Source organism: Musca domestica, unplaced genomic scaffold, assembly GCF_030504385.1.
Source record: "Musca domestica strain aabys unplaced genomic scaffold, Musca_domestica.polishedcontigs.V.1.1 4, whole genome shotgun sequence".
NCBI classification, from domain to species: domain Eukaryota; kingdom Metazoa; phylum Arthropoda; class Insecta; order Diptera; family Muscidae; genus Musca; species Musca domestica.
In genome coordinates this window covers 18,674,597-18,701,315 of record NW_026712328.1, presented here as the reverse complement: position 1 = coordinate 18,701,315, position 26,719 = coordinate 18,674,597, and the positions used below count along the sequence as shown (strand labels likewise).

The window sequence follows — 26,719 nt, the reverse complement described above, 5'->3', positions numbered from 1 at the left end:
AATTGATTGAATGTATGAAAACAACTTGTTGCATGTAAATTTGACAAGAAGCGGGCATAGCCTCAGGACTGTATTTCTGTAGTTTTACGAAGCTGTTCTACCTTCTTATTGTACCATACATATAACGGCTTCATATAACGGTCTAACTGGTATTTGTAGTTTAAAGTGGAACACGTTTGAAATTAAATACTTTTATAAAATAAATGTTATCTTTAGGTAATGGTGTAGGGTATTAAAAGTTCGGCCCGTCCGAACATAATATTTTTCCACCATAGTATGGAGGGTATATTAACTTTGTCATTCCGTTTGTACCTCCTCGAAATACTCATGCCAAACCCAACAAAGTATATATATTCTTGATCAGCGTAAAATTCTAAGTTGATTTAGCGATGTCCGTCTGTCTGTTGTAATCACGCTATCTTTCGAACGAATTGATAAAGAAGGCTAAAATTTTGCATACATATTTATTTTTCCAGTCGGCAGGTTAAGTTCGTGAATGGGCCATGTCGGTCCACGTTTTCATATAGCCCCCATGTAACGGTACCTCTGGATATTCGGTATTTTGATGATTTTAGCGTCATCAGTCACCGGAGTACTTTCTGATTACGTATTTAGAGTTTGTAATGGGAACTACAATCTGTGACAGAAAATTGTCTATGCAGGTCCAGGTCTTCGTATAGGCCCCATATATTAGTACCTCCCTATATTCCGTATTTTCACGATTTTAGGTACAATACTCACCGAAATCGTAATGAATGCTACAGCCTGTGACAGAAAATTGTCTATGCAGGTCCAGGTTTTCGTATAGCTCCCATGTAACGGTACCTTCCTATATACGGTATTTTGATGATTTTAGCTACATTATTTACCGTTTATTTCAAGTTTCGAATTTGAATATGGTAATGGCTTTTGACAAACAATGCCTATGTAAGTCCACGTATTCAGTATTTTTAAGATTTTAAAAGATTTTTTAACGGATTTTATTTTTTGAAAATTGCCAAATTCGTTCCATATGGTGGAGGGTATTCAAAGTTCGGCCCGGCCGAACTTACAGCTTTTTTACCTGTTTTATACCCTGCACCACAAGGTGGTCAGGGTATTATGTCTTTGTGCATTTGTTTGTAACAGGCAAAAGGAAACGAGATAGACCCATAGTTCTTTGATGATCTGCATAGAATCACTTTCTGAGTAGATTTATGCATGTCAGTCCGCCTGTACGACCGTCTGACCATGTATTCTTGTGAACAAAATACAGGTCGCATTTATTAGTCGATTGAGATGAAATTTTCCAAACTACATTTGTTTGGCCCAAGGACGAACCCTATTGAAATTGGAGATAATCGGCCAAAATTTAGATATAGCTCCCATATATATCTTCGTCCGATTTGCCTTTTATTGTGCACCAAAATGTGTAATATCAGCCCGAATAGTATGGAATTTTGCACATACAACCAAATTAGGACTGAAAATAAGTATGCCCAAATTTGATCGAAATCAGTTCAGATATAGCTATAGCTCCCATATATATTGTTCATCCGATTTGTTATTTTTGTCCTCCGCAGCCGTAATATGCACTCTACAACAACAACATTTGAGGAAATATATCAAATGCAGCTCAGAAATACCTTTGCTAAATTTTATCGAGATCGGTTCAGATTTGGATATAGCTCCCATATATATCTTTATCTGATTTCAAATTAATTTTGCACCAAATAATAGGGTGTATGATTGAATTCTTCCATAAAAACTTTTAATTGTTATGTGGAGCGCAACTAAATTAGTGGTGTAGGGTATCATAAAATCGGCCCACCCGATTTGAGGACTTTCTTTACTGGTTATTATTAGGTTGTTTAAAGAAAATAAGTCATTTTTATTTTTAAATTTTATAAAGCTTTCAGTATTAAAAAGAAAAACTAACTTAAACTTTGCCGTACAACTTCTGTGGTGTGGGTATATCCTCAACGAAGAAACTTGCCGGATACATGAGGAACAATTTTGCTAGTAGTCTGAACATAATCTTATCGACCGTATCTGTAATCAATGGTCGCAAGGCCTCAAAGAAATCTCTCCAATTTTTGTTGAAGGACTCATTGGTGCTGCGATTGATTTCTTCGTTATTGCCACCGAACAGGTTGTCGAATTGAGAATTCATCTTCATGGCATCGAGATCCACTTTTACATCAGTGACATTGTAGAAGGTGAAGCCGCCCTTTTCAATAAGGCGTGTTTTTGTACGCATTGTAATGTTCATTGCATCTACCATGAAGGGAATTGTTTTAAAAAAGAAATTATAAAAAAAAAAATAATTTATTTACCAATATCAATGAGCATTTGACCTTCTCCCCTAAGTGGCAAAAGAAGAACACGACCATCCATTTTATAGTGTCCCTCAATTTTGAATTTTGGACAGAATAACTTTGTCAACCAGCTAAAGTCTTTTTTACTCACTCTGTGCAAAGAAAATAAAGGGCATGCAAGTAAATTATAATTACATATTTATGCAGAAGTTGCTCCGCTACTCACCTACTCTCCGTTACTTGAATATTAGAAAGTCCCGATATCATCAAGTTCGTTAAATGTGCTCTCAATGTGGCCGCATCATTGTTGTCCTGTTTGAAATTTATTTCATCCAAATGCAATGGATCCAGTTTGCCTACAGCGTCTGTAACTTCCGTAACCTTGCCCGAAAATACTTCCTGTAGAAATCGTTGAATCGATTGTGTTGAGCATTTTGTGAATTCGGGCTCGTAGATTTTGCAAGATTTTATATAGGAAGCTATAGAAAAATAAACCGATTTGTTAGTGTGTTTAAATTTGTAAAAAAAAGAAAAAAAATCTATCTATATATATAAAGGAAAGTTGTGTTAGTTCCTACTCCTATAACTCAAGAACCGCAGGTCTGATTTAACGATTCAGAAAATTCGGAATTGTCTCTTGCTGGAAAAGGATAAAATCATAAAAAATGGCGCAAAAATGATAGATTTGAAATGTTTCATTTTTGGAATTTGGAATTTTTTTGTGGAATATACAATTTATTTTGCATGATTTTTTCGTTTTGACTTACTATTTTCGAATGTACATATGTAGTGTTTATACCCTACTCCACATAGTGGTAAGGGTATTATGTCCTTATTGTGCATTTGTTTGTAACATGGAGATAGGCCCATAGTTATTTTTGAGGATCTCCTTAGAATCACTTTCTAAGGTGATTTGTGCATGTCACTCCGTCTGTTGTCCGTTTGTCCATGTATTCTTGTGAACAAAATGCAGGTCGCATTTATTATCCAATTGAGATGAAATTTTCCAAACAATATTTGTTTGACCCAAGGACGAACTCTATTGAAATTGGAGATAATCGGTAAAATTTAGATATAGCTCCCATATATATCTTCGTCCGATTTGCCTTTTATTGTGCCAGCCAGAATAGTATGAAATTTTGCACATACAACCAAAATAAGGCCTTAAAATAAGTATGCCAAATTTGATCGAAATCGGTTCAGATATAGCTACAGCTCCCATATATATTGTTCATCCGATTTGTAATGTGCATTCTGTAACAACAATATTTGGGGAAATATATCAAATGCAGCTCAGAAATACTTTTGCTAAATTTTATCGAGATCGGTTCAGATTTGGTTATAGCTCCCATATATAACTTTGTCCGATTTAATTAATTAATTAATAATTACTATTTTAAAGTTGGTAAGAAATAACGAAAATAACAAGACAAAATTGTGAATGGAATCGAATTATAGCCCAGCTGGTATCACTTTGATATGTCAAAAAAATTGTTGTAATTTGAATTCGCCATTGAGAAACATTACCAAAATTCACACTTCAAACAGTAACAATAAATAAAGTTAGAATACTCTCAGCCAAATGACTACATCGGCTATATACCTTTTGATACGGTCAAAATGTGCCTCATCGAAATAATGGTTTTGGACTCTAGATCTTTTGGATGAAATCCATATTAGACATTTGGAGTCGATTGGGCGATGTCCGTCCGACCGTCTATTTGTGTTTTCATTATTTAAGGCCACAATTTAAGACATAGAAGTTTCAGAGCTTTCACGTGGTAATTGCTTTAAAACGGGAAGCATAATTTTAAAAATTCCCCTGAATTAATTTAGCGCAAATAATTCTGCATATTTTAAAGGTGAACGTATCATTTTTTTTAAAAACAAATTTGAGATAGAAACAAATAGTGCAATATTCTGCATTTTTATGATGTCAATGTTAAAATTGTTTATTATTATAATCTAATCTTAAATTAAAGACATATGGACGGTCAGTGATTTTATATAAGTTAACGGCTCACCCTAATAAACATCAAACTAAATATGCAAACCAACTAGTAAACATTCCCATCATTATGCTGCGCAAGCAGTCCGACAAATCAACAGGAATATGACACCAGGGCAGTCATCCGCCACAAACACGCGCACTAATACCAGCGCACCGCAAGTGATGACTCAGCGTAATAACGAGCACGACCAGGCTGCAGTATAATATTAGTTTTAAGTTGAAGTAATTCATAATTGTAAATCCAACAAGAGAGGTGCATAGCACCGCAACATAAATGTTAGTAACAAAATAAAGAAACACCATAGCAGTGTGAAATAAACTTTAACTTCTAACATTAACTGGCGCCCAACAACTACAAGGATCAACACATCCTAGAACCCAACAACCACAAGGATTAAAACATCCCAACAGCCGGTACGAGAACCGTTCCTGAGTAGGAGTACGAAAAGGATGTTACGTAAGAACTAGCGGACTACCGGGATATAAGGAAAATGATCAAATTATTATTAGTAAGTTATTATAAATTTAACAAAAGTAAAAAAGAAGAAATGTTAAAATAAAATTAAACAAAATAAGGAATAACACAGAAAGTGAAAGTGTGAAATCTAATTTACAAAAATCATATTTGTGCTAGAATACGTTTAACAAAAATAACAAAGTAAGAAGAAAGAAATGTTAGAGTAAGGTAAAACAAAAAAATAAAGTGTGACATCTAAATTTACAAAAAAATCATATTTGTGCGAAATTAACAAATGTAAGAAATATGAAATGTTAGATTAAGTTAAACAAAAAAATAGAGTGTGGCATCCAAATTTAAAGAGTCATATCCGTGCTGAAATAAGTTTAAAGAAATTTTGATAATAGATTTGTGACGAGAACTAGGATTTGGTGTTTCTTTTTCTCCTTTTTTTCGAGCGGCCAATGCCGGAAGATTTAAACAACTTAATAACAAGGGTCGAAGCTATGAGTGTTTCAGGACAGACATCTTCGCCTTCTGGGGCAGCTCCCGTAAGGTTTAATCCCTTTACGGAAAGTCAGACTAATGAGGTGAAACGAATAATAAGTGAGACGGTGGCAAACCTTCTCAAACAGGGGGAGGATGTTACCGCCACTAAAGATGTCGACATAGAAGGATCTGGGGATATCTCAGAAGGAGAGAGAATACCAGACATAGTGAAGACGTTAAGGGAATTCTCGGGCAAGCCAGGAGAATTTAGTTCGTGGAGGAAAGCTGTTGATAGGATCATGAACATTTATGAGTCACAAAGGGGAACAACCAAATACTTCACAATTCTACACACTGTTAGGCATAAAATTGTTGGTGAGGCCGACACGGCTTTGGAGTCTTATCGGACCCCATTAAATTGGAAAGCGATAAGAAAGTGTTTAGTGCTTCATTTTTCAGATAAGAGAGATATTTCGACCTTAGAGTATCAAATGACCGTCCTATCTCAGGGTGGGCAAACCATAACAGATTTTTACCAGAAGGTTTACCACCATTTGTCTTTGATTCTGGACAAGATTGATTGTCTGGATATAGGGAACGAGGCTTTGGATGTATTGACCCAAACATATAGGGACAAGGCTTTGGACACCTTTATTCGAGGACTTAATGGTAATCTTCCAAGCTTAATGAGTGTTACAAACCCGACAAGTTTGCCTCAGGCTCTAAATGCCTGTTTAAAATTAGGTAATCTAGGTGTGCGTATTCAACACGCTACCGAGAAAGGATCTAGACCAAACAGGATCCCCCAAACTAACCCTCCTAGACATTTTTACCCACAGCTGACGATTGGTGATAGGAATTTTCAAGGTGACCAAAGGTACAGAGGCCCTACTCAATATCGTTATCGGAATTTCCGAAGTGGAGAACAACAATACGGAGGGCCGGCGAACTTTTCGAATCGACCTCCAGTAGTGAATAATTTTGGACACCCCCAACACGGAGGATACAGACCCCCACTTCCTCCTAAACCTGCTGTACCAATGGACGTGGATCAATCAATACAGACTAGGCAGGTAAACTATCAGAATAGGCCACAGTTGAGTAATGCTTTTAACAATGTTCAGCCTAACTTTAAGAGAAATAATTCAGGAAATATTCATCAGCCGCAAAAGCAGCAGAGAATGTTTAATGTTGAGGCCCAAATACGTGAGGATGCAGAGCCGGATGAAATGAATGGTTCTGATGAACAGGAATATGAGGTTTCCTATGACGAAGCGTACGAGGAGGATCTAGACGATCAGTTGGCAATTGTAGATGACGTTAATTTTTTAGACTAGCTTCAACGTTGCCATACCTCCCTTTCAGAATGAAAAATGGCAACGAACTTAAATTTCTTATAGACACCGGTTCGAACAAAAATTATATTAATGGCAAATTTATTAGAAACCCTCTAAAGAACCAGAAACCTTTTCATGTTAAGTCCGTAGGCGGCATAGTTAGTATAGAGACCCATAGTTTTATTGACATTTTTAATTGCGGGATCGGAAAGTTAGAATTTTACATCCTTCCTGGTCTAGAGACCTTTGATGGGATAATAGGGAATGATACCCTGAAATCTTTGAATGCAGTGATTTACACTTGGAGATCCTATCTCACAATTCTGGATGGAAAGAAATTTCCTTTGAAAGAGCTGCAAATTGATGAGATTAATAACATGAATCTACGTTTAAATCATCTAAATCCCGAAGATGAAAAAGAAGTCAGGAATATTTTGGATGACCATCCAAACCTTTTTGCAGATCCCAATAAAAAACTCACTTATTCAACAATCGTACAAGCTGAAATTAATACGAGTAGTGATAGTCCAGTTTATTCAAAATCCTATCCGTATCCAATGGCATTGAAATCCGAAATTGACAAACAGATAGAAGAACTATTAAGGGACGGGATAATTCGCCCTTCCAGGTCCGCATATAATGCTCCAGTTTGGATAGTACCAAAAAAACCAGATGCTTCAGGTGTGAAAAAATACCGCATGGTTATTGACTATAGGAAACTTAATGAGATAACTAGACCTGACAGATACCCCATACCTGAAATTACAGAAATCTTGGCTAACTTAGGCGAACAGAAATACTTTTCCACCGTAGATTTAAAGAGCGGATTCCATCAGATTCCACTTAGGGAATCCGATATAGAGAAAACAGCTTTTTCCGTCAAGAATGGAAAGTTCGAGTTCACAAGACTACCATTTGGACTACGTAACGCGTCTGCAATATTCCAAAGAGCTCTAGATGATATTCTTAGAGAGCATATAGGGAAACGGTGCTACGTCTACATTGATGACATTTTGATATTTGGTAGGACTAAAAAGGAACACATTGAAAATTTGAGGATAATATTCCGCACTTTGGAAGACTCTAATCTGAAAGTTCATTTGGACAAGAGTGAATTCTTAAAGGAAGAAATTGACTTCTTAGGGTTCAATGTAAAGGAAGGAGGTTTTTCTGCAAACCCAGACAGACTTAAGGCCATAGTTAATTTCCCTCAACCTAGAACAGTTCATGACTTGCGATCGTTCCTGGGTTTGACCGGACATTATCGGAGATTCATAAGGGGCTATGCTCAAATAGCCAAACCATTAACTTCCATGATGAGAGGCGATATAGGGAAAACCCCGAGAAACCAGTCAAAAAAAATCAGTGTCAATTTGAATTCCGAACAGATTGAAAGTTTCAAACAGCTCAAGAACTGTTTGGTATCGGAGGAAGTCGTTTTGAACTATCCCGACTTTGATAAGCCCTTTGAACTCACTACTGACGCCTCGAAATACGCTTTAGGAGCAGTTTTATCTCAAGGCAATAGACCTATCACATACCTTTCTAGAACTCTCAGTAGGGCAGAAGAGGAATATGCGACAAATGAGAAAGAAATGCTGGCGATAATTTGGGCTTTAAAGGAATTGAATTGTTACTTGTATGGAGCAAGAAGCATAAAGATATTTACCGACCATCAACCTTTGACATTTGCGCTAAGCAACAAGAACACAAATGTGAAGATGAAGAAGTGGAAGGCACAGTTAGAAGAATATAATTACGAGTTAATTTATAAACCAGGTAGCACGAATGTAGTCGCGGACACGCTATCGAGACCACCGGTGACAGATGTTAACTCCCTAACGCCCACGGTTCACAGTGCCGAGGACTCATCGGAAGACCTAATTCCTTCCGCTGAGGTGCCAATAAATACCTTCAAAAATCAGATCATTATTGAGGAATCATCAGCTTCCTCATATGAATTTAACATTGTATTTCCCTCCTACCATAGACATATCATTAAAGAAACCAGTCTAGCGGAATCAGATCTGAAAGTCATATTAAAGAGATACTTAAATCCTACAGTAGTCAACGGCATCAAGACCTCAGAGCCAGTTATGCTTATGATTCAAGCACTGTACCCTCATCACTTCAGAAACATTAAAGTACGATTCGCTCGAACAATGGTTGAAGATGTTACTGATGAGGAGAGACAAAAACAAATCATTATTGAGACTCACAACAGAGCACATAGGAATAATGCCGAGAATAGGAGACAAATTTTAGAGAGCTATTACTTCCCTTCCATGACTAGGAAAATAAAGAATGTGATCAATATCTGTAAAGTATGTAAAGAAAATAAGTATGAGCGACATCCGAACGCTCCCAAACTTAATAAGACACCTATGCCAACTTATCCTGGGCATACAATCCACATAGATATCTTCTCTACAGACAAGTTTCGAGTTTTAACCGCAATAGACAAATTTACAAAATTCGCAGTAACCAGAATGATAAATGGCAAAGGCATTGAAGACATTAGGAAACCATTGAGAGAAATAATTTTCTACTTTGGGGTCCCGAAGTCAATTGTATTTGATAACGAGCGATCTTTCAATTCTCAGACCATTCGGTTTATGTTGGAAGACGAACTTGGCATGGAAATTTTTACGGCACCGCCTTATAAGAGCGAGGTTAATGGGCAAATAGAGAGATTCCATTCGACCTTATCGGAAATTATGCGTTGCAGTAAGTGTGAGCGACCCGATTACTCTTTTGAGGAGCTATTGCAAGATAGCGTTAACAAGTACAATCACACAATACATTCGTCAATTGGAAAGAAACCCGTAGATCTATTTTTTGGACGACCGACGACCTTTGGACCAGAGGACTACGAAAGGACTCGCCTTAACAACTACGAAAGACTCTTGAGGAAACAGGAAAATGATTTGGCAAATCATAATCGTGTTAGGGAAGAACCAAAAGGATATCAAGAAGGTCAGAAAATATTTGTCAAACAGAACAAGAGATTAGGAACCAAATTATCTAAACGTTTCAAAGAAGAAGTTGTAAAGGAGAATAGGCACTCAACTGTCCTGACTCAATCAGGGAGAATAGTCCATAAGAGTCATATCAGAAACTGACTTACTTATTTACCGGGTTTCCAGTTCTTAATTACAGGTTGCCTAGGGGTCACAGAAATATTGGACTACTCTCAATCAGAAGTGGTTCTTATAGAGAGTGGAATAGGAAAAATACAAACAGGGACATTCAAAATTTTGCATGTTATTAACATCAAGGAATATCATGACACTCTAGAGAGGATCAAGGACGACTTGGCCAAAGGAATTCCAGACAACCACCCACTACTCCCCTTCCTACATAATGACATCACTACCCTATCTCACCTTATAAATCGGCTAATGCCTGAAGAGAGATCTAAAAGATCTCTTGATGAGATTGGAACGGCGTGGAAATGGCTGGCAGGTAGTCCAGACCATGATGACCTTATGCTTTTGAAAAACAAAATCAATGAGTTAACAGACAACAGCAATAACCAGTTAATAATCAACAGAGATCTAATAGAAAGAATGCAGGAGATAACGAATGCGACAAATAGTATTTCAAAAATTTTAAAGACTAGTGAGGACTTCCGTAATACCCTCATATTGCAGGCAAAGTACAAAGTTGAAATTTTAAAGGAGGAAATAACGAATATTAATTCGGCCATTCATTTAACAAAATCCAACATTGTAAACACATTTATTTTATCGGAAATAGAAATTAGAAAAATAGAAGAAATATTTAATCAAGATGAAATCCCGTTTCAAAACATTGAACAAGCTTTAAATTTCGCACGAATAAAAATTGTAAACAATAGTACTAATATAATTTACATTATAAGCATTCCCAAAACTGTAAAAGAAATTTGTAATGTCATAACCATAAGACCTGTAAAAAATCAAAATACTGTTTTAAATCTTGATTATAAGAAAATTGTAAAATGTGAAAGAGCAACATTTGGAATTAAAAGTCCTTGTCAAAAAATAAATGGTATTGAATTATGTCTAGAATCTAATGTAGCCAATATAACAAACAATACATGTATTCCTAAATTAATAACTAATAGCCCACATAATTGTTCAATAGTAAATGCAGATCACATTAATAATTTAGAGGAAATAGAACCTGGATTAATTTTGATAAATAACATAAAAGAAAATATTGTCATAAATGGAAACGAAAAAAATGTAACAGGAACTTATTTAATAAGATTTAGTAATTCTACAATTAGGATAGGCAACAAAAATTTCACCGTCGAAGAAGCTGCTTACTCCAAACCGTTGCCTGCGCTACTAAAACACTCAGCTAGAAACAACTACACCGAAGAAATACTATCTCTACAACTACTAAAAACGTTGCACGTGAAAAGTAATAAAAGAATCGAGCGTCTAAATACTGAATTCAAGACCAGTTTATGTTTTAACATCAGTCTCATATTAGCATTGGTCATCCTCCTGATGGCAGTAAAAATGAGGCAAAGGCGCAAAACTAGTATGAAAATTATAAAAATGACCCCACATGAAGGAATGTCTAGACCTCAAATAGAAATGACTGTGTCAGAAAGCCAATTGGCAGCCGGCACAACAGAATCTGTTATCAAAACAAAACAACTAGCAAACCACAATATTAACTTGAATCAACGCGGCAGTCTTTATAATCTGCCATATTTCTAAACACATCAATCGAGACGCTTGATAATTCGAGAGGGAGGAGTTAACGGCTCACCCTAATAAACATCAAACTAAATATGCAAACCAACTAGTAAACATTCCCATCATTATGCTGCGCAAGCAGTCCGACAAATCAACAGGAATATGACACCAGGGCAGTCATCCGCCACAAACACGCGCACTAATACCAGCGCACCGCAAGTGATGACTCAGCGTAATAACGAGCACGACCAGGCTGCAGTATAATATTAGTTTTAAGTTGAAGTAATTCATAATTGTAAATCCAACAAGAGAGGTGCATAGCACCGCAACATAAATGTTAGTAACAAAATAAAGAAACACCATAGCAGTGTGAAATAAACTTTAACTTCTAACATTAACTTATATCTTAAATTCCTCGAACTTGAATTCTTAAAGACATTAAATAAACAATTCGATTCATTTGAAAAACAATAATTTTGAGAAATTAATGATTACTTTCATGTAATAGTTCTTTAAAATTCAATAATATCGGCCTCGGAAATATTCTTTAGAATCTACGATTTAACGACGGAAGAATTTTTTTTTAATTCATGATTTGGGACATTTTCTTTAAATCCCTGAAACTATTTCAAAATCCACAATTTGGGAACTGCAAATATTTAAAAATACAGGATTTGATGTTGTGAAGAACTCTAGATTCTTTCAAATTTCACGAGTTGGGTCTTGAAAAAATCCGCTATCTGGGGCTGAAACTTTTGTAAATTACTACAATTCACGCGGTATTCACCCCAATATTTATATACCATTTGCTTTTATCGAGTTCTCTTATATCGAGGACCGGCCTTAACTGTACGAGTTACAGCAACGCAATATTTCCCTGCAAAATTTAATAGAAATTGAAAAATAAACCAAATTTTTCAATGTTTCAAATTTAAATGTTCTGATTTGTGCAGAACAATTTACCTCAAATTTTATATGTCAAGTAAATTAGCCTAGCTTACAATTTTGACATATCAAGTTCGAACAAAAGTTTCTTTGTTGTAATTTTCGCCTATGCTGCTACCTGGTATTTCTACCATGGCCCAGACTATTAGCTAACTTAAATATTTGTTGTAACAAATCCGCGTAATGTGCTTTTTTCCAATTTGACTTATCTTATTGAATTCAATCGTGTTTTTTATGTGAACAAATTAAATGATGGTTACTACGCCTTTTACTAAAAGACCGGCCGGCCTGATTTTGACAATTCACACTATTTCGGAATGGTATCTTGTTCTGAAAAGGATAAAATCCAAAATATCGAGTAAAAATACGCCAATAAAAATGTGAGTTAAAATTGTTTTGTTATGTATTTTTTTTTATTTTGCAATATTTAAATTGCATGATTTTTTTTCAATTTGACATGCTTTGTTGAAGTTTACATTTTTTGTTTGAATTTTGAATGTATGGTAAAAAAATGAGATTAGTGGACAATACGATGTTAAATGGTAATCTTTCCAAACAAACAAAAAATGGCCGAAAAATCTGTATAAGGGTCACAAGGTTCTCTCTTAGGCCCCATGCTGTACAATATATTTGTTAGTGATCTGCCAGAGCCTCCCCGAGGTGGCTTGGTACTGTATTATGCTGATGACGTCATTTTGGCAATGTCTGGCCCCAGAGCTAACACATTGGGTGCTCGTCTTAATATCTATCTCGAAGAAATTCATAAGTTCTTTACATTGTGGGGACTTAAACTTAATGTCGATAAGTGCGCAGGCATTGTTTTTAAAGACAAATCTAAAGTTGTGTACCCGAATTTCAGATCCTATACACCGGTATTGAAAATCGGAGATGAAATAATTAATGTCACTGACAAAATTAGGTACCTTGGGGTGATTTTCTGTGAAAAACTTGAATTTATCAGACAACTGGATTTTATTCTTAGGGCCAAAAAAATCTACTTTGGGTATCAAAATATCATAAAGCATAGCGGAAAATTGCTATTATATAAACAAATAATTAGACCAGTCGTATCATATGCATTCTCGGTATGGTTCACAATCTCATCCGCCCAAATGGAGCGACTTAGGCGTTGGGAGCGGTCCATACTCAACTACTGCCTAGGTTTGAGACCAACCATCAGAATGGATGGAACATTTAAAAATCCGTCTTGTAGGGTAACTTATGACCAAGCAGGCATAGAAAGGAGTCCCTCGAATGTCCCCTAAACTCCATTGATATTCGCACTCACAGACACTTGCCCCCTGCTGTGTTGCCCAAATTAAACGACGAGGGCCTCCTATATAATAATGATAATAAACTTCTTTTCTACCGTAGAAGATATAACCAAATGAATGTTTCTGACACTGTATATATTACTAGTCAATAAGCTAATTTGTATATATTTGTAAATAGTAGTTTTAAGCAGTTAAGTTTTTTGTTCTAGTTTTAAGTTTATTTAACAATTATTAGCCCGTTTTTTTAATTGAATTATTTTTGGGGCTTTTCAATTTGATTTCATGAATACTTTCATCTAATTTTTAGAAGATTGCTGCTGGTTAATCCACGGCTAAACTTATGCTAGTATATTTAAGTAGATGGCGCTTGTCATATTTTTAATTATAAAATTAGTTTTAACAGTAAGCCATTCTGTTTATTTTTTAAGAAATTTTTATCAATAAATATGGCCTTGAGGCAAAACGAAAAAAAAAAAACGAAAATGTATAGGGGTCATATCAAAACATGAACCTAATCCTTTCATTTGGCGGTAATACTGCCAATGAAAACTCGAAATTTAAATTCATTGGAACTGCAATCAGTAAAATGCCAAATAAAAAGAGGAATTCATTATGCGGACTATACAATATATTTTTGAATGGAATCGAATTTTAAAATTATAGTCAGTTCGGAATGATCCCTTGGCAGAAAAGTATTAAATCCAAAAAAATCACGTAAAAATTTTTATTTTTTTTTAATTCTGAATGAAAGATATTGGAAAATAAATTAAAGCACAATACGATGTTAAGTACTGATCTTTCCTGACAAGAATTAACATCTCAGGACCTAAATCGCGCTTCTGCTGTAAGATGCGAACTCCTAAACCTTCTCTCATATGGTAATAATCCGTCTAATGAGGACTAAAAATGCTAATTTTTTTGGGACGGATGTCAATGAATTTCCGAATATAAAGGGTCACTGCAATATGCGGACTAAGGAAAATAGTAGATAAAATTGGAACTTTAGTAGGAAAAGTAATTATATCCTCCTGAAAATTCTTCCACAACCTTCAATATACTTTAAATCGCTGGTACCAATATACGGGGGACTATGCGCAATAGGGAGTAATTACACTGTGCAAGATCCAATATAGCGGTTGGTAAATTCTAAATGAATAGTATTCGGTTAGTAGATCAAAATCCCTAAAACGGGTTTGTCTTTCCCAGCCCAAATTTTTTATGGCCCATTATATAGCCTTATTCATACCAAAACGGGCCTCAAATATGTTTTTCTATATTTCGCTCCATTTAAATAGAGCTTCCAAATTTAAATCGATTTGGCTAAAAATTTGAAACATTGAATAATTTAAAAAATACAGAATAATTTCAAAATAGTATAAATTTTGGTATAGTTCCCATATAACTTTACCTCCCAGGTCCACTAATATGCGCCAGATCTGTGAATAATTATACTTAAAAAGTAATCATTAAAGACTAAAACTACGGGCCGGCAACGCGGATCGGCCCAGCTAGTATATATATGAAAGAAAGTTGTGTAAGTTACTACGCTTATAACTCAAGAACCGCTGGTCTGATTTTAGCGATTCAGACAAATTCGGAATTATCTATTGGCAGAAAAGGAAATTTCGCATGTAGATAGAGTTTAGGGCGGGGAAGAAGCTTACTAATTTGGGTGGTCATCGGATAATATTTAGCGGGTAAAATATACCACATCTTTTGTGTTGAAAAAAAAAAACAAAATTTTTCATTAAACCGTGAATATTTTAAATCCCGGCGAAATCACAAAGCTATCAAAAGGTTACTTCTGACCTTTACATTGATGTTATTATCCAACAAATCGGATATATAGCATAATATGTGCGATATATATGTCTATCAAAGGAGATATGCTTGAAAAATCTCTTATATGTCGAGAACGGCTGAACTGATTTTGACAGTTCTCATTAATTCAGAATGGCCTCTTGGCAGGAAAGAAAAAACGTCTAAAAAAATCGCAAAAAAATATCTCTCTAAAGATGAAAATATTGATTTTGTAACATTTTCTCATATTTTTTTCAATTTTGTCATATTTTTGGCATATTTTCATTTTGAATTAAACATTTTTTAATATTTCTACAGCTAACAAAACTAAGTAGTTATGATATCAGGATATCATATACCGATCTCATTTATGGCCTGATCCTTACGAAATTTTGCATGGGGATAAGATGACGGTCAGAATAGAAGTCTATTCTTTTTGGAGATGATCGCCATATATTTAGGGGTTGAAATGGACCAAAAACTGCAAAATTGTCGGCAGGTCGTAATTATCGCCCGATCCTCACGCACATTTGAATGGGGGTTACCGCACATTGCAAAAGCCAAGCTGTTTTGGATGGCCATCCAAAAATATTCAATGTGTGAAGGAGTTTGCCAACTTTTGTAGACAAAATATGAAAATGTCCATTCCAGTGAACTTTTGGAGAATTCACAAATACAGGGAAGACGCGCTTCCGACTATTTCGTTAACGCTGATTTCGTTGAAGAATATAGTTAAATGGCTGTATCTCATATAGATGCGTTTCAGTCAAAAACCAATAATAAATGTTAATCTTTTGCCACTTCTGAGAGATTATAGATCTTTGGGAAATATTGGTTCCAGATCTAGGAAGACCATTTAAGTGCAACATCTACAAATAAATTGGAAATGATCAAATCAGTTAAAGTTGCTATTATTCGAAAACTAGAGAACGAAACCTGATGGTTTTCTTTTATTATTTGTCACAATATCTTGTGGAATTCTTTCGAGTATCTCGCCTATATAAACTGTATCGTTTATTATAGTGTTGTAGGGTATTCAACGGTCGTCCCCGCTCGATTGTAGCCTTTGCTTACTTGTTTTCGAATGTACTTTTTTAGTGTTGCTTTTTTTATAGATTTTGTGTGTTTATTGAGTAAGTGGAACTATACGAATAATTTCATTTCAGAAAAGGATAAGCTACGAACATAAAAATTAATATTTTACCGTATACGAAAGGATTTTTTCAATTTATTGAACTTTATTTAATTGATTCGATTTCTTGAGAAGTGGAATTGCAAGCGTGTTACATTGAAGTGTAGTACCGAATTATGTGGTGGCGAAACTGAAAAGATGATGTCGAAATAATCATTTAAGTATAGTCCCTACATTGGTTTACCCCCAAGTCCACTGTCCAAACCAATGTGTGATCAGGAATTCTATTGAATTTGTTAACCCAAGAGAATATTGGTGGGGAACGTAGATTTAGGAAATAAATTCAGTCATTCAGTCGGAAATTGTGGCAGTAACATGAAAAAAATACGAATATTAGAAAGTAGCACGGGACCGAACATTTGTTTGATCGTCATTGAATTATACTATAATGAACAAGTAAAAAAGCTGTAAGTTCGAACTTTTAAGGGTCGAACTTTTAATACCCTCCACCATTTGGTACAAATTTGACAATTTCCAAAAAAAAAAAAAAAAAAAAACAAAATAAAATCCGTTAAAAATTCTGTTAAAATCTTAAAAATACCAAATGCCTATACGACGACGTGGACCTGCATAGGCAACTTTTGTCATAAGTTATTACAATATTTTAATGCGAAACTTGAAGAAAAATCTGTTTATAGTGTAGCTAAAATCATCAAAACACCGAATATAGGGGGTACCGTTATATGGGGGCTATATGAAGACATGGACCAGCACAGACAATTTTCTAGCTTGGGCTGAAGTATCCATTACGAACTTCACATGCGAAATTTGAAATAATCCCGGTAAATAATGTCGCTAAAATCATCAAAATACCGAATATCGGGGGTACGGTATATGGGGGCTATACGAAGACGTAGACCTACATGGCCCATTTTCTGGTTTATGCTGCAGTATCTATTACGAACTTCAAATACCAAATTTGGAATGATTCCGTTAAATAATGTCGCTAAAATCATCAAACTACCGAATATCGGGGGGTAACGTTATATGGGGGCTATATGAAAACGTGGACCTAAATGGCTCATTTTCTGACTTAGGATGTAGTATCCATTACGAACTTCAAATCCCAAATTTGAAACGAATCCGGTGAAAAATGTCGCTTAAATCATCGAAATACCTAATATCGGGAGGTACCGTTATATGGGGGCTATACAAATACGTGGACCTGCACAGACAATTTTCTGTCTTAGGCGGTAGTATCCATTACGAACTTCAAATGCCAAATTTGAAAAAATTCCGGTAAATAATGTCGTTAAAATCATCAAAATACCGAATATCAGGAGGTACCGTTATATGGGGGCTATATGATAACTTGGACCTACATAGCCCATTTACGAACTTAACCTGCCTACTGGCAAAATATACATGTCTGCAAAAATTTAGCCTTCTATCTCAATTTGTTCGAAAGATAGCGTGATTACAACAGACAGACAGACAGACAGACGGACAGACAGACAGACATACCGACAGACATACAGACAGACATACAGACAGACATGGCTAAATCGTCTTAGAATTTTACGCTGATCAAGAATATATATACTTTGTTGGGTCTGACATGAGTATTTCGAGGAGTTACAAACGGAATGACAAAATTAATATACCCTCCATAGTATGGTGGAGGGTATACAAAATTAATTCCCATCATACGGTAATGGATGTAAAAAAGTAATTATCTTTTACTAATCAGAAATCATTCTGCTCTCAATTATGAGGTGGACAAAAATTGCAAATTCCAGCGCATTTGAAAAATGAACGTTGCTAAGCTCTTTACAATACCAAAAATTGAGCTGAGTTTTCACATTCACACTCAAATTAAGTCCTATGGCTGAAAATTAAAATCAGGCTATTCAAAATATCTATAACCGACGGTGGGTGAACATCTATTATAATTTTTGCCATGAATATTTATTTCTATTTTGTTGTTGGAAAATCCCATTATTGTTTTTTTTATAAAAACAACGTTTGTTTATTAGAGGAGAAGGATGGCAATATTTACCAGGGGGTAAGGCAGGGAATAACTAGATTTCGGAAAGAGCCACCAATCCTCATCAGTTCCCTTGTTTTTTCTGGAATATTCTAACCACTATCTTAAAAATAACTTCTATGAAAAAAAACTTTTTTACCCAAGTTACGAGATCGTAAGCTCAATAGAGAGGAACAAAAGAATTTAATAAAACTAAAATTCTTTTGGAAAAACTTCTAAATCTTACAACCACACTTATAAAAATAACAACAATGGGATTAAGCCTGACCATTTTGCAACAACAAAATACTATGGCATCCCGAACAAACAAGCCAGCACTGTTCTATTTATTTCTATTTAGGAATTACTATGGAGTCATTATTTATGATAAAGATTGTGTCGCTTACATAAGGCAGATCTGTGATTTATTATGCTTTACAAAATATGCATTAACGAGTTAAAGTACGGGCCGGCAACGCGGACCGGGTCAGCTTGTAAATAAATTAAATTAAAATAAGTGAATGAAGTAAAATATTTTTATATTGAATATCATATCTTATTTAAGTATTATGTACAGTCTATTATATATATTATAAGATATGGACTGGCGTATTTGGGTGATACGGACGTAAAAAAAAATTTACCATAGTGGCGAAGTTGAATATTTGTATACGGTACGTCGAATTTTAGGTAACGATGTTATAAGTACGATTTGACAATGTTCTCATAACATTACATTGATAATATCTTTCAAAATTAAAAAAAAAAAGAATTTTTATATCATTTTTTTATAATTAAAAAATTTGGCTAAAATCATTAGAATACTGAATATCGGGAGGAATCGTTATATGGGCGCTGCAAAAAAACATAATTGGAAACACACCCGTTTGAAAATGTGACAAAATACCAAATATTGGAAGATATCGTTATATGGCGGTTACGGAAAAAAAAACTGTACATCCAATGTTTGAACAAATAATGTAGAACCCATTGCGGCGGTACCAGAAGGAATAAACCAATGCACAGTGGTCGAGGTCGTATGGGAACAGCGGCCAAAAATACTTTCAGTGCAGATATCAATATGATTCTTTGGTTATGGTACATTGATGGGATAAAAATTAAAAATGTGACAAAATGGATATGGTCGATGCATGTTTTGGCATGGTCCCCTTATAACGTACCTCCCGAATAAGGGTTATTTGCCCAATTTTTGTCACATTTTACACTAGATTGTTCTGTTATTTGACATTTTACGTTCTAAAGAGCTAAAAAATAGTCTTTTTGAAAATTATTTGGAACGGTCCGCCTTCAGGTAGAGTCCCTCTGTAAAGGTACCTTCAAGAATAGAAGTATTTTTTAAACAAATCCCGGGTTGCCCATATTCAACGGACCTTTGGGCCCATTCCAATCGACGAGGCTTGTCCGCAGGCAAGGTTCTTTGCGTCAATTGAATTTTGTACGGGAACAAATGCAAATCAATGCGAATAATCCGTTGTAAAGTGGACCGAGCCATGCCCAACTGCTGAGAACGGCGTTTTTGGGATGTTCCTTGGGACCTCTCAACACTGGCTCGTACGGCAGCGATATTCTCGGCCGATCGCCTTGGTCGACTTTTATATTGCCTCTTCGGATTAGAAAGAGCCTTACCAGTCGAAAATTTTTCGTATAAACGCTTAATGGTGTTCTTAGAAGGCTCACTTCTCACATTTTTTAATGTTTTAAAAGCACGTTGAGTTTTCACAATTGACTTCTTCTGTTGAATGTAAATTTCAACTATTTCAGAGCGTGTATTGGTTCATGGTAAAAATCTGCTTGGACTGACGCTTCAAACGGGGTATGTCATTAAGCGATGTGACATCTCTGTCAAAAGTTATGGCGTTGCCAGATGGGTCCGTCGAATATGGACAACCCTGTATTAAAATTTTATTAGCTGTGGGTGAAAGATAGTGCCATGGATATCTATTTGTTAACTCTTTAGCCGTTTTCAGTGCAAAGGCCTTAAATTTTTGGACATTAATATTATACCCAGAAGACAATGCAGGCAACATTATTGAACACCCCTCAATTATATCCTTATCAATCCCAAACAACAAAAACATATTCTATGTCACTAGCACCATAGAACTGACAAAATTGGAGCGAAGTCACTTCAGTATATTGGGCATAACATACAAATCTGACAAAATCTGAAAGTTAAATTAGCACTTCTTAAATCTTAGGACCATTACTAATGGCGTGAAAAAAATCACATTGGAGGATTCAGGGGGGAAAACAATTAAAACTTTAACTGAAATCCAATTTTATTTTCAAAATTAATCTCAAAGGCAACTCAGAACACTCACATCGTCTATATTATACACAACTACTAAACACACAAATTACTGCACTAAAAATAAGTCAATACCTTGCTTTTCAATAATTATACTAAGATTTGTCATTTTAAAATGTATTTAATATTGTAATACAGATCTATTTTTACTCCACTTTTTCACTGATCCCACTGAAAAAAGCACCTAACTACATTCTCTCTTTTTTGATGCTATTTTCGAAGTGTCCCGTTGCAATGAAGCCAAGATTATTATGTTTTCTAAAAAGTTTAACCTCTTAAGAGTTCATATGTACACATTTGATAATAAATATCTGATTTTCATTTTTTGAATTTTGGCCAATGGCAGCGACCACTGTGCAATGTACCCAATATTCACAGCAGAGGAGTGCAACGAGTGGTAAATTAAACTGTGCTACAGAAAAAATATTTACGGGGAAACCCAAGTGATTTTAAAAGAATATCTAAAATGGAAGGAAGACACTTGAATTGGCGTTTTTATACCCTTAGTATGGGTATATGGTATATTAAGTATGGGCTTAGTATGGGTATATTAAGTAGACCCCACAAAGTATATATTCTTGATCATCATAAAATTCTATGTCGATTTAGCGATGTCCGTCTGTGGAAATGACTCTAGCTTCCTGACGAAATGAAGCAGGTTGATAAAATTTTACTCAAATATATATTATGTCTGCAGAACTTTGGTATTAAAAATGGACCATATAGGTCCATGTTTTGGTATAGTCCCCATATAATGGTACCGACCTATTTTCGGTATTTTGGTGATTTAGGCGACACTATTCACCGGAAATGTTTCAAATTTGATATTTGATGTTCGTAATGGATACTACAGCCTATGATCGAGAATTGCGGTGCAGGTCCACGTCTTCGTGTAGCCCCCTTACAACGACACCTCCCGATATTCGGTATTTTGATGATTTTAGCGACATTAGTCACCGGAATTGTTTAAAATTTGGTATTTGAAGCTTGTAATGGATATTACAGCCCAGGAAAGAAAATTGTATGTCCAGGTTCATCATTGTTCGATGATTTATCTTACAACCACGGCGCTTGTCATTGATAACTGATTGATACAGCGCCATTTAACGAATATATATATTTTCTTCTTTGTACCAACATTTTCCCACGAACATCTATTTATTTTTATACCCACCATTATTCTCTGGAGGGTATATTAGCTTTGTCATTCCGTTTGTAATTCCTCGAAATATTCATAATAGACCCTACAAAGTATACATATATATTCTGGATCAGGGTAAAATTCTAAAATATAATCTATTCTATATATATATATATATATATATATATATATATATATATATATATATATATATATATATATATATATATATAAATGTAAGTTGTGTTAGTTACTACGCTTATAACTTAAGAACCGCTGGATTAATTTTAACAATTCACACAAATTCGGAGTTGTCTACTCTCCGAAAAGGATAATATCCAAAAAAATCGCGTAAAAATGTGATATATTAACATTTTCATTTTGACTTTTCAAATGTACAATAGTAATGTTTTATTTTGCATGATTTTTTTCCATTTTGACTTACTTTTTTCTAATGTACATTTGTAGTGTTTTTTTATATTTTATTTTTGAATTCGAATATTTATACCAATTTATTTAATTGACTTGATTTCTTGAGAACTGAAATTGATGGCGGGTTACATGGAAGTGTAGTAGCGAATTATGTGGTGGCGAAACGGAATAGATGATATCGAAATAATTTAACGCGGTTACACCAAAGTTAAAAGATAATTACTTTTTCTAAATCGCCGAAAAATCATGAAAAAGAGATCTCATTGCAAAAATCAAAAAAACATTTTCAATGGAATCGAATTTTAAAGTAATAGTACATTCTATTGACAAACTTTGTAAGGAAGGATCTTAAAACATTTGCTGTAAAAAATCAGCGAAAAAGTTGAAGACTTTTTCAATTTGTTATTCTTTTTTTTGTCAATTTTTTTTTTCAATTTGTATTATCATATTGAATTCAGTGGATTTTTTGTGAACAAAATAAAGAATAATTTTTAAATATTGAAGCCCACTGGTTAAAAATGGGTACAGGTATTTTAAAACACTTTAAATCGACATGTACGTGAACACTTATATCAGTCATATCTGTGAATAATTATGCTTGGGAATATATGCATAATAGACAAAAACTACGGGCCGGCAACGCGGACCGGGCCAGCTAGTATCTATATATATAAAAATCAATTGTTGTTTGTTGGTAACGGAATCAGTTGAAAACGGTTGGACCGATTCGCATAATTTTTTGTACAAAGGTTCGTCATACCCCGAGTTAGGTTTTCAAAGAAAAAAATATTGATCACGCCTACTTTTACGCCCACTATCTTGATTTATCTAAAATCTTTATATATGCCAGATAATGAAGATATCGCTTTGAAAATTATTACACGAGATACTGTTGACTTTCCCTCCAAACTTAGGAATTTATTTGGGCGCCAGGGAACTGACCACGCATACTTCTAATCTGTCTATATATAAGGAAGTTGTGTTAGTTACTACGCTTATAACTCAAGAACCGCTGATCTGATTTTAACGATTTACACAAATTCGGAATTGTCTCTTGGCAGAAAAGGATAAAATCCAAAAAAAACCGCGTAAAAATGTGAAATTTTAAAATTTTCATTTTGACTTTTGAGGTGTACAATAGTTATGTTTTATTTTGCATGATTTTTTTCCATTTTGACTTACTATTTCGGAATGTACATTTGTAGTGTTTTTTTTTTTTGGAATTCTAATATGATGTGTAATCTTTTTGGGTAGTAGAAAGCGACGAAAATAATGGAGTGGCGGAACTGAAAAATAAAATAATTTAACGTGGTCAAACCAAAATTGCTAAAAAATCAAAAAAGAGCATATTGCACTGCAAAAACTCTAAAATAGGGAAAAACTGAGAACATTTTTTCAATGGAATCAAATTTCAAAATAATAGTAAGGACCAAACTTCATAAGGACCTTTAAATATTGGCTGTAAAAATCCAGCGAAAAAAATGAAATAGTACGCAATAAGATGTTAAATGGCGATCTTTCATGTCTGAAATTGGCATTTAGCGTTCAACTCCAGGATCTACATCGTGCTTCAGCTGGAAGATGCGAACACATTTAAATAAACAAAAATAACCGACAAAACGTTATGGGGCTCATTTCAACACGTGGACCTACCTACTTCTATCACATGACAATAATCCGTCCAATGAGAACTCAGTATGCAAAAATCCTTGGGACTGCAATCAGTGAAATACCGAATATAAAGGGAAAAGGATTTCTATTCTTTCAGAAATTCTTCCTAAACTTTCACGATACCTTAAATCACTTTTGCAGTTCATGATATGGACCATAACCCCGGGATAAGGATACAACCCGATTTCAAGTATATCTTACATTTTAACCATATTTTCATACTAATTTCGGCAAATGTTGGTAATTTGGGAAGAAACCATCTATGCAAAAACCGATCACGTTTTGTATAACCATCATATGATTTAAGGAGCCGGACATTTGTTTAATCGTCTTTGAATTATACTATGACAAAAGATATGGAAATTATGGGGTTTCCAACGCGCAATTTCAATGACAAGTAATTCATATCACTTTAAAAACAAGTAAAAAAAATTAAGTTCGGCCGGGCAGAATTATTCCTATTATCCATCTGAGGGTAAAGGAAACATTTTTACATAAAAGTATCTAAATTCAAGCGTGTTTCATTTTAAACTTCATATACCAGTAAGACTGTTTGGATAATGCAGTTAACTTATCAAAAAACCATAAAGTGAATGAGGCCGTTATATGGGGCCATACCAAAACGGGAACCTCTGTGGGCAATTTTATACTTCAAGGATTGTCATCTATCAAACCTTCTAAAATACCAAATTTGAAACAATAATACGCGTAAATGTGTGGATTATCAACATACCCAATATAGGTAGGTATCGTTATATGTGTTAGACAAATCCGAAGAGAAATGTGGCAAAAATCATCAAAATACCGAATTTCGAGAGATACCGTTATATGGGGACTATACCAAAACGTGAACCGATAGATTATTTTCAATACCAACCATCCTATACACAATACAAATTTTTCGGCTAAATTTTGACGCTATACGTCAAATAATGTGGGCTGTATCGTAATTTAAACAAACAGACATACAGACGGACAAATCGACTTAGAGTTTTATGCTGATTATGAATATATATGCATATTTAATGGGGTCTATGACGAACATTTTGTGATGTTACAAATGGAATGAAAAGTTAATATACCCTCATTTCCAAGGTGGATGATATGAAAGCATTAAAGAATAAAATTACGGGCCGGCAACGCGGTCCGGGCCAGCTAGTATAATAATAAATATATGTCGTAACCACGCTATCTTTCGAACGAATTGAGATAGAAGGGTAAAATTTTGTCTTCGTATAGCCCCCATATAACGGTAGCTCCCGATATTCGGCATTTTGAAGATTTCATCAACATTATTCACAGGGAGTGTTTTAATGGTTAAAACACGTCTTCGTGTAGCCCCTTCCGCCTTTTCGGTATTTTGATAATTTTAGCGACATAATTCACCGGAATCGTTTCAAATTTGGTATTTGATGTTCGTAATGGATGCTACAGCCTATGACAGCAGATTGTCTGTTCAGGTCCACGTCTTCGAATAGCTCCCATATGATGGTACCTCCCGATACTCGGTATTTTTATGATTTGTGCAATATTATTCACCGAAATTGTTTCAAATTTGGTATTTGAGGTTCGTAATAGATTCTACAGCCTATGTCAAAAAATTTCGTAAGCCGGTCCACGACTTCGTATAGTCTCACATAACGGTTTTCATTTAAGTTGTAGTTTCCGGATGTTTTTTTTTTTAAACTTCAAGTTCATTCCAAATGGTGGAGGGTATTAAAAGTTCGGCCCGGCCGAACTTAGCTGCTTTTTTACTTTTCTTTATTTCGGTTCATGTTTGTTTCGACGAACATCTTTCCAACACATTTTGGGATTACCGAAATGTACCTTGCGAAGCAAATCTTTTTTTGGTGTTTAGATCAAACCGGCCGAACTTAATTTTGTTTTTTACTTCTCAACATTTATGAAGATTCCGACAGAAATTAATTTTGTAACTTATTTTAGTTGCAACTTACGTTTTTCTTTGAAATAGTCAAAGGCGAGTGAACCATTTATGAAGCCCACAGTTAAGAATAAAAGCAATAACATTGATGGCCACAATTTCCTGCTAACAAGGATAACTAGCTCCATATTTATTTCGGATAAATCAAAACGATCCTTTTTTGAAATAGTGTTTAAACGCGTGCGCGTCTTACTTGCTTCGCTTTGCTATACTTTTTGAAGTGCAGGGTCGCGATGACTGACTAATTAGTGCGACTTGCCGGCAAGGTGAGTATGTTAAGAGAGTACGAGCGCGTAAATTCAACTGTTGCGCTGTTGCACGGCGAATAGCATTTTTATAAAATCTACTAACGAACAATGAAATGGCTCATGATATTAGATATACGATCTATCCATCGTCCCTATCGACAGGGAGGCGCAGTAGGGAGTTGATTGGGGCCAGTGACGAGACTGAGAACGAACACCCGTTTACATAGTCAGTCTCTGCTGCCAATATATTAACTAACTAGTTAAACATACTTGAAAATTATTGACTGAGTGACTAACTAAAATGTTAACAAACGCAGGCCGACAGACAAACAAGCTGTAAGTTCATTACAAATTCATTCGTCTTTATTGGCAATTGTAGAATTTATTATTATGACCTAAAATAATTGGCGTTATGAGTGTAAATCGTTTTTAAACAATTCAATAATATAATTACATAATATTCCTCGTCGTCGTCATAAAAAATACACAACTGA

At 34.9% G+C, this 26,719-nt stretch overlaps 1 protein-coding gene across 1 annotated transcript; it reads right to left on the bottom strand.

Moving 5' to 3' along the window:
- Positions 1-1,846: 1,846 nt before the first annotated feature.
- LOC101890405 (protein takeout) lies at positions 1,847-26,348 on the bottom strand. The gene is made up of 4 exons (XM_005176400.4): positions 25,991-26,348; positions 2,524-2,776; positions 2,316-2,449; positions 1,847-2,256 (listed from the first exon to the last, which is right to left on the bottom strand). The coding sequence occupies exons 1-4, from the start codon at positions 26,103-26,105 to the stop codon at positions 1,919-1,921; spliced, it is 840 nt and encodes a 279-aa protein (XP_005176457.1). The 5' UTR covers positions 26,106-26,348; the 3' UTR covers positions 1,847-1,918.
- Between the last annotated feature and the right edge of the window lie 371 nt (positions 26,349-26,719).